Here is an 8985-nt window from a genome sequence, read left to right as displayed (position 1 = left end):
GAAAAGTTGCTAGTTTCTGTCCTGTCTGTCCGATGTCATGCTTGTGGCAGTCGTTGCATGGTATTTTGTAAACTGTTGGTCCTGCATGTTGTGGGAATGCCATCTTTAATCCTTGACCTACGACCAACACACTCAAGGATTAAAGACCCCACAGCCTGAGCTACAAATCTTTGCTAACGTTTTGTTTGTGTTGAAACATTACCAGAGCAATCCAAAATTTGTTACAAGATATATCAGTACTGTTTTATTGGAGGGTGACATTTTGTAGCAAGTTAATATTTTATCTAGCATTTATGTAAACATAGTAGTGGGCTGATTGTTTAGCAGCTCTTTTAAAAGCAGTGTGTTCTGTGAAAGATAACAGTAGCACAATCTTTATACTCATTTATTGAGGTGCATATTACAAACATGCATCACTAAATCCAACAACCCCACCTTTAGTCTGGTCCCATAAAAGAAGAGTAAAAGTGAATGTCCACCAGCTGAATACAATTAAGCACTCAATTAATACAATCAGTGAACATCAAATTGTCATAGTGGCAAAAGACTAATGGTTTTCAACTTCCATTATCTAATTTTAATACATGGACTAAAATATTTTTTTTAAAATAAGGAAGAACAAATCTAAAATGGCAGCAACAATCACCTTGGCACACATTAAGGTAGGATCAAGAAATCAGTGAGAAAATTTTAATTTTGTTTATCTTTAATTTACAGGACATGAGTGGTGCTGGCTAACTAGCATTTATTACCCCAGAGAAGGCAATGGTGAACTGCTTTCTTAAACCACTAGTCCCAATGTCTGCAACAGTTGAAGACTGAGTCAACAGTCATGATACATATCTCCCCTGTTTTAGTTTACATTTTTCTGATATGTACATATTGGACATTAAAGATTGCCTGCCACTATCCAGCATGGAAAGACAATGGGCCCAGACTTAAAAACACATAAATGAGCCACATTTCAGTTACTGCTTTGCAGAACACCAGAGCAAAAATGGATCAATAACTATCTCTCCAGCTTTAGCATCTGGAAAGACTGTACCAGTGATAAAACAGACAAATATCCATTCAGCAAGAAGTCAAAGAGCCTACAAATGTTGCTAACGTCAAGGATACATTGAGTAAGCAATAGTAGCCTCAACTACTACTCAAACAACTGAAGAACACTACTGGATGTTGTAGTTTATCATTTTTTGATGTAACTACATAATAAAATGCTGTATTTTCTTTCTTTAAAGATGTAGGAACAAGAGTCGACCATTGAGCCCTTCGAGCCTGTTCCTCTTATCAATGAGATGATGGCCGAGTCTTGCAATTGGCTCCTGAATTCTGGTCCTGTGGCTACACCTTAATTGATATGTCGTATGCTTAAACACAAATTTTAAATGTTTGATGTCAATCATGGCTAATTCACTCCTCACCTGGTCATAACAAATTCCATTGCCCCTCTGGTGCAGTGGGAGCATTCAAGAGGTAGCTGAACAGGGAGGGGAGTATCTGGACAGATAAAACTGCCCAATTATCTCTAAGTCTGGTCAGGAACAGTGGTTTTACGACAGCAGCCAGATAAACTCATTCATAGGCTATAGTTGGTGCATATAATGACTGATTTTTGATGAATTGAATAAGTAAGGGATAGTTATACCCCTTTTATTGAAAGTACTTTATGAATTAAATGGCCTGGTGGTTCAACTTTGCCTAACTGCTGCTTTTCTTACATGACACCAGGTTATAGTCCAACAGGTTTAATTGACACCTAACACCTGAAGAAGGAGGGACACTCCGAAAGCTTGTGTTTTCAAATAAACTTGTTGGACTATAACCTAGCGTGTGTGATGTTTGACCTTATCCACCCCAGTCCAACACCTCCACATCATCTTTCTTAGTCAACGTTGCATTTACTAAGAGTTATCCTGGTGCCCGCCTCGTGTTGGAAAGATTAAACTCACCTAAACAAGCTGCGGTTTCCTAAAACCTTACTGCCATTCGCATCGTTGCTATTGTGGTTACTAAGTAGGTCACTTTACATCTGAAACTCCACTTTCTTTCAGACTTTCCAGTGAGACAGGAAATACTAACATCCAGCCTTCCTACCCTCTCTATACAGAGAGAAGGGTAAGTGCAGCAGATTCAAACTGGGTTCTTTCACATTCGGGACGGTTTAAACTGCTAGATTCTCGGGAGGGGGAATCTCTTGAGGGCAGGCGGTCGTTCAGAGGCAAGATGCCGGTCAGATTCAGTGACATGAGTAACCTGACCTCTCCGAAGACGGTGATCCAGCTGCTGGAGATGCTGTTCACCTGCACGGCTTTCAGCCTGGCGAGTTCTGCCGGGTTCAGCAGCTGGAGCGGGGACTTCACCACTTTCGCCATGTTCACCTGGTGCTTCTCCTTCGTCGCCACCACGCTCGTCTTCCTGGCCGAGTTCACACAGTTCCACAGCCTCCTCGCCCTCTCCTGGAAGAGCCTACCCGTCACGGTGGCCGCCTTCGCTGCCCTCATGAACCTGGCCGCCTCGGTCACCTACCCGCTGATGGTGCTGAGCGTTACCACGGCCCAGAAGGGCTGGAGCGAACTCCCTTCTCCCTACCAGATCGCCGCCACCCTCGCCTCCTGTCTGGCTTTTTTGGCCTACTCGGCCGAGCTCCTCGTCCTCCTTAAGAAGGACGAGGGCAGAGCTGCTTATATGGCGACCTGGCCCGGTCTGCTCAAGGTTCTGGAGGTTTCTGTGGCCTGCGTCGTCTTCGTTACCCTGACGACCGTGAGTAGTCCGGAGTTCGCGGGCTTTCGCTGGGCCGTTGGTGCGCTCTGCGTCTGCGCCCTGCTCTCGCTCGCGGTCATCCTCATGATGGTGGGCGACTGCCGAGCGCGGTGCCCGTTCCCCGTCCTCCGGCTCCTGCTGGTCTTCAGTGCCCTGGCCTTCCTCCTGCAGGGGTCCGTGTTGGTTGTCTGGACCCTTGAGCTCCTCCGCAAAACCCAAGGCCTGGACAAATGCATACAGATGAACTGCCGCTGGAACCAGATGCTTCTGTCTGCTGCTCTCATCGCCCTGAATCTCATGGCCTACCTGACCGATCTGATTTACTCCATCCAGCTGAGCTGCTGCAGGAGCTGACGTTCTGCCAGCCTCTGTAATTGGCTGAAGGTAAGCTGCTTTCCCTTTACCCTGTCTGAAAAAGGGTCATTGGACTCGAAACGTTAACTCTGTTTCACTCTCCCGATGCTGCCAGATCTGCTGAGTTTCTCCAGAAATTTCTGTTTCGGTGTTCTGTTTATTCATTCTTATTCATTTTCTCTCCATTTTATTTGTCTGTCTGAAGCATTCATTACATCCAATCTTCTCCTCTTTACCCCTTCACATTAATTAAATGTCTTTATGGCCAGCTGAATTAGACAGGGACATGGATAGGGTGAACAGCTAAGATCTTTTTCTTAAGTTGAAGGGAGTCCAAACCGAGGATACAGGTTTAAGTTGAGAAGGGAAAGATTTACAAAGGAACTGAGGGCTAATTTTTTCACGCAGAAGGTGTGTGTATGAAATGAGCTGCCAGAGGAGATGGTAAAGACAGGTACAATTAGATTTAAGAGGCACCTGGATAGGTTTATGAACAGGGAAGCTTCAGATGACTGAGTCAAATGCTGGCAAATGGGACTAGGTCATATTGGGATGTCTGGTTGGTGTGGGCAAGTTGGACCAAAGGGACTGTTTCTGTGCTGTATGACTCTGCAACAGACAGTTTTTAAAAAAAAATCACAAATGAACACTGCTGCAGAAACACACCAGTCTTGAAACCTTAATTCTGTTTGTCTCAATGAATGCCAGATCTGTTGAGTTTCTGCAGCATTCACCAGAATATTACTATTACGAGCAGGAGTAGGCCAGTCAACCCCTCAATCCTCCTCCACCATCGAATACAGTCATGATTGATCTTATCTCGGCCTCACTCCACTTTCCCGCCCAGTCCCCATAATCCTTCAACCCATTTCTGATCAAAAATCTGTCTCCTTAAATGTACATAATATCTTCGAACCACTACACTCAGGGCTAGTAAATTCCACAGATTCATGACCCTTTGAGCAAAGTAGTTTCTCCTCATCTCTGTTGTAAATCTGCTATTCATTATCTTAAAACTACGACCCTTCATTCTAAATTGTCTCAAGACAAAACATCCTTTCTATACATCGGATATTACCTGCACATCATTTTATAAAACAGGCAGTCCCTGGGTTACAAATGCTTTTCGTTCTTTAGTACATATGTAAGGTGATATTATGCAAGTTGGATCCCAATATAAAATAGCCATTAATAAGTACGTGAAAACATTGCATGTTGGTTCTTTAAAATTAATATTAACACATCAGGTGTTGTAGAATCTCATTTGTAAGTATGAGTGTTTGTAAATCGGAGAGATCATCTGTACACATACCTACAAAATTGTATACGTTGTCAATTATTATACACCAACTATGCTCTCTCCCTAAGGGCAAAGTAGAAGTTATAATTATAGATAAGTGACTGACTGGTCAAATGACATGATTGCTACATTGTGTACCCTCTGTCCAAATAGTAAAGTAGAAAGAGATTATAACAATGATGTAGGAGCCGATGAAACATTTCAACTCAAGGGTGAAAACTTTATAGGATGACATACCACAGGATGATGCTTTTTGGCCAGATGCTTAGCAGAGTTATTACATTAAGCTAATTTTCCCCCCTCCTTTTCCCACTGCCTGAAGTTATTTTCCTCTTTTTCTGTATTTGTAAAATCCTCCCCAGAAACACTGTTTCCATCATCATTTACGTTCAGGAATGAATTGCATAAACTTATTTTAAAAGCAAGCTTCCTTCTGTTGCCTGTGATTTTGTGTGCCATTTACTTTAAATCTAAGTTGTTTCGTTGTTAAGGCTTCTGCTACTGAAAAGAGTTTTCCTCATTTACTCTATCAAAAACATTCACAATTTTGAACACCTCAACCAAATGTCCTCTTCAACCTGTCTGTTCTAAAGGGAACAATTGCAGATTCTTCAGTATATCCATTTAAGAGTCTTTCATCCATGGTTCTTGTCTACTAAAACTCATCAGCACCCTCTGTCTAAGATCCTGTGTCCAGTGTGAAACAAAATACTCAAATTGAGGCCAAACCAAATTTTTTAAATTCAGCATGATTTCTTTACTTTTGTGCTCTTTGCCTCTTTTTTTGATTTAAAAACCAAGGTTCTCGTAACTTTCTCAACTTGTCTTGTAACTTGCAAAAGATTGTATATGTACACTTTTTAGGGTCTGTCTGTTCCAACTTTTCCTTTTATAATTGAACAGGAAGACTTTGGAAGAATGTTGCATATGCCTAGACTGTTAATATGTCAGTGTAATCCCAATGAGGAGCATGAATACACACAGTTTTTTGTCTGTAAAACAATCATTTCTGAAGAAGGGTCTAGACCTGAAACGTCAGCTTTCCTGCTCCTCTGATGCTGCTTGGCCTGCTGTGTTCATCCAGCTCTACACCTTGTTATCTCATTCAGCACTTTACTCTGTTTTATGTCACTTAATCAGTTTCATATCTGTGTTACCACTGTTTCTTTAATCCCACAAGCTTTGTTTTTGCCAACAAGTTTGTTATGTGGTATGTTGTCAAATGCTTTTTTGAAAATCTACATGCATAACGGTAGGGTTGTGAATCTGTGGAATTCACTAACCCAAAGTATAGTGAATGCTGTAACACTGAATAAATTAAGGATTTTATATAGATTTTTAAATAGTAATGGGTTAACGGGTTATGGAGAGCAGACAGGAAGTGGGCTTGAGGCCAATTTGAGATCATCCGTGGTCGTATTAACTAGCAGAACAGGCTTGAGGTGCTGATTTGCCTACTCCTGGTCCAATTCTTATGTTTTTAACAGCAAACTTAATACTCTCTCTGTTTTTTTTTTAATTCACTCAGGGAATGTGAACTTCATTGGCCGGTCCAGCACTTCTCGCAGGCAATTAAGGATTGGCAATAACGTGAAAGTGAGCTGCCTACTTGAACCACTGCAATCCATTTGGTGTAGGTACACTGTTAGAGAGGGAATTCCATCATTTTTACCTAGCGATTAGGTTAGAGTTGTGGGCCAGATCAATTGAGAACTCAATCAGAACAGTCAAATGCGATTTTCCATTACTGAATCTATGCTGGCTTTTTAAAATTAGCCTATTTTTTTAAAATGCCTGTTAATTTTGTCCCAGATCATTGTCTCTAAGTTTTTCCACCATTGGCTCTAGGCTAACTGGATTGTAGTTGCCAGGTTGAACGCTTTTTTAAACAAGGATGTAATATTTTCAATCCTCAGATCCTTTGCATCACCCCCATATGGGAGAACGATTGGAAGGAATGTGGGCAGAATCTGCACAGTTTCCATCTTTACTTGCCCGTCTAATCTAGACCAGGTAAATTTTTTGTCCTTTTATAATTCATAACTAAAATTTTTGATCCTATCCAGGTATCACTAGCAGCTGCTCCTTTACTGCTACATGAATGCTCAACTCTGGTAAAGACAGATGCAAAGTACCAACTTAGTACATTAGCCATGTCCTGTGCCTCTGCAGAGATTTTTTTGTACCTCATTAGCCTATTCTTCCTTTTGACTACTTTTTTTTTCTATTTGTATGTTTAAAACTTCTTTTTGGGTTCCCTTCTATCACTAATCGTTTCTCATACTTCATACTCACACAAGATGATAAAAATATAGAAGTCTCTTGCATATGTGAATTGATACTAAATTCATGGTTAATTTTTAAGTTTGATAGCTTAATGGATATGGGACAAAGGTAGGTATTATGGAGTTAGTTCTGAGATCATCTCATTGAATGTAGAATAGGGTGAAGCTGTCTAGCCTGTTGAGCCTGTTTTAATATGTTCCTGAGCAGTATCTAAATGCTTGGAATCTTTATGCTTTTGGAACCTTTTTTTTTGTGTAGCCTGTATATTATATTCCAACAATACCACCTCCCTGATTATCCATCAACAGAACGGAGCCAAAGTACATCTCCCACCCTGACTGTCAATTCACTGATTCCGTCCCCCTCGCAAGCACAAATATGGCATTTACTGAGCACTGCTTTGGGAACCAGGGCCCAGCAAATTCACTTAATCTCCCCATTGGTATTGAACAATACATGGTCAACTGCAGCCTCTCTGTACTTGTTCTCTTTTTTCTGACCTCCTTTCCTCCCTCTGTTTGCTCATCTAATCTCTCCCTTTCTTAACTTCTCTCCACATTGGCTTCCACTTCCCTATTCACCCCTTCTCCCTACCATCTTTCTCCTGCCCTTCAGTCTTTTCTTACTGAGTGCCCGTGAACATACTTGAGGTTCCTGAGTTTCACAGTTTGCTGTGAAATGCTGTCAAAATTAGATATTAGCAACTAGTGAAAATGTTGGATAGAGTCTCTATAGCAAGGTGTATGAAAACCAAGTGCAGCCATAATTGCATTGGAATGCTTTGAGAAGAAAGGGAGGTCTGGTATCTTGGATAAAGGCTCGGATAATGAGTGCTTCACAGGGGTCATTTAACTATTGAGGCAGCTACAGTATATGTCTCTAGTGTGCAAACATGTCCTCAAACTGTTGTTGAAATACTGTCAAAAGAGATATCGGAAGTTATCTTCCTGTACTGCATTCCATCTGTTTCCTCTTAGACCAACTAAATTTTCACTCCATTGTATAACTGACTGACCTGAATATTACACTCAGCTGTGATTCTCTGTACACAATAACACAGGATGTCCACTTTTATGTATTTGCTCATGGACTTGCCTGGTGTCCCATATTAAAGGGTCACCGGTCCAGAAGGGATGGTGAGAGCAGGGCTGTCCTGTCTGATGTGTCTCTTCATGTGTTTCAGGTGCTTCCTTGGAAGACGTTACCTGCTTGTCAAATGGTTCAGTGTATGGTCACGGAATGTAGGTGCTGTTCCTGCTCCCAACTTCTATAAATATGGAATCTTTCAGCCAGACAGTCTCCATCATTGTCTACCATTGAATCTTTGGTTTCAGACTAGACTGTGGTTTCTCAAGTGAGGAGTTCACAATCAGTTGAAAACTGAATGAGTTGCTTGTGTGGGACTGAGGTCAGATGATTATTTAATGAGTGCCACAGAAAATCTTGAACTCTATTTAGTTTAAACTGTATCAGTTTATATATTTAATATATTATGTATTTTATAAATGAGGCAACTCTGTTGGGTTGAGCCCAAGATTATTTCTAAAAGCTATTTTGTAAAATTTCTTGTTGCGTAAATTGTAAACTGTGAACTACTTAAAACCCATGTATTCATGTTCAGTTTGAACTCTGTTTTTCTTAATGTTGTAATTTTTCCTGTTTACTGCCTACTGTGGTTGTTTATAGGAAATGGTAATTTCCGTGCTCCTGAACATTACCTGTACTATTTCTCAAGTGGAGCAAGATTTTTGTTTAATATTAGCATTCATTGTCATTTCATTTGTTGCAAATCTAACTGGTGCAAACAGGATGGGTGGAATGGCCTCCTGCACTGTAACGATTCTGTGATTTTGTAGTTGTCTAGGCAATCAGCTCCTGGCTGATCACTGCCCAACGATGAATCATGTTGTAATTAACACCATTAAAAGTGTCAACTGGAGAGCACAACTAATTTGCAAAGCCATAGTGACCAAAGTGGTGAAAGTACAGATATACACTCAAAGTAATGGCAACATCTCTTCCACATTCAGGTCTTGGGGGAGTTGTTACTAATTGAGGAGAATATCACAGCCATTTTGAGGGAGAATACCTTGAAGGGCTCATCCAGTGAGGTTATATAGGTGGAGCTCAGGATTAGGAATTAGAGTTCAGGACCAGTATGTTCCTGTGAAATTGAAGGACAAGGATGGCAAGATTCAAGAACCTTGGATGACAAGAGAAGTTGTGAGCTTAGTCAGAAAGGAAAAGGAGGCCTACATAAGGATTAGGAAATCTGAAGATCG

At 41.1% G+C, this 8985-nt stretch overlaps 1 protein-coding gene across 2 annotated transcripts; it reads left to right on the top strand.

Annotated features, from left to right (window-relative positions):
* Positions 1-273: 273 nt before the first annotated feature.
* LOC109929537 (myeloid-associated differentiation marker homolog) lies at positions 274-8647 on the top strand. Of its 2 annotated transcripts, XM_048610973.1 has the most exons (4): positions 274-3147; positions 5946-6050; positions 6334-6430; positions 7887-8647. In XM_048610973.1, the coding sequence occupies exon 1, from the start codon at positions 2227-2229 to the stop codon at positions 3115-3117; it is 891 nt and encodes a 296-aa protein (XP_048466930.1). In that variant the 5' UTR covers positions 274-2226; the 3' UTR covers positions 3118-3147; positions 5946-6050; positions 6334-6430; positions 7887-8647. The 2 variants fall into 2 exon arrangements, with proteins under 2 accessions (XP_048466930.1, XP_020384793.1); XM_020529204.2 differs by lacking the exon at positions 5946-6050.
* The last annotated feature ends 338 nt before the right edge of the window (positions 8648-8985 follow it).

This window comes from Rhincodon typus, chromosome 23 (assembly GCF_021869965.1).
Source record: "Rhincodon typus isolate 14 chromosome 23, sRhiTyp1.1, whole genome shotgun sequence".
Lineage (NCBI taxonomy): Eukaryota > Metazoa > Chordata > Chondrichthyes > Orectolobiformes > Rhincodontidae > Rhincodon > Rhincodon typus.
The sequence above is the reverse complement of the archived record's forward strand: the minus strand, read 5'-3'. Positions and strand labels throughout refer to the sequence as shown.

What these genes read in the sequence shown, in the direction of transcription:
- LOC109929537 (XM_020529204.2), top strand. Translation starts at nt 2,227, where the DNA reads ATGCCGGTCAGATTCAGTGACATGAGTAACCTGACCTCTCCGAAGACG.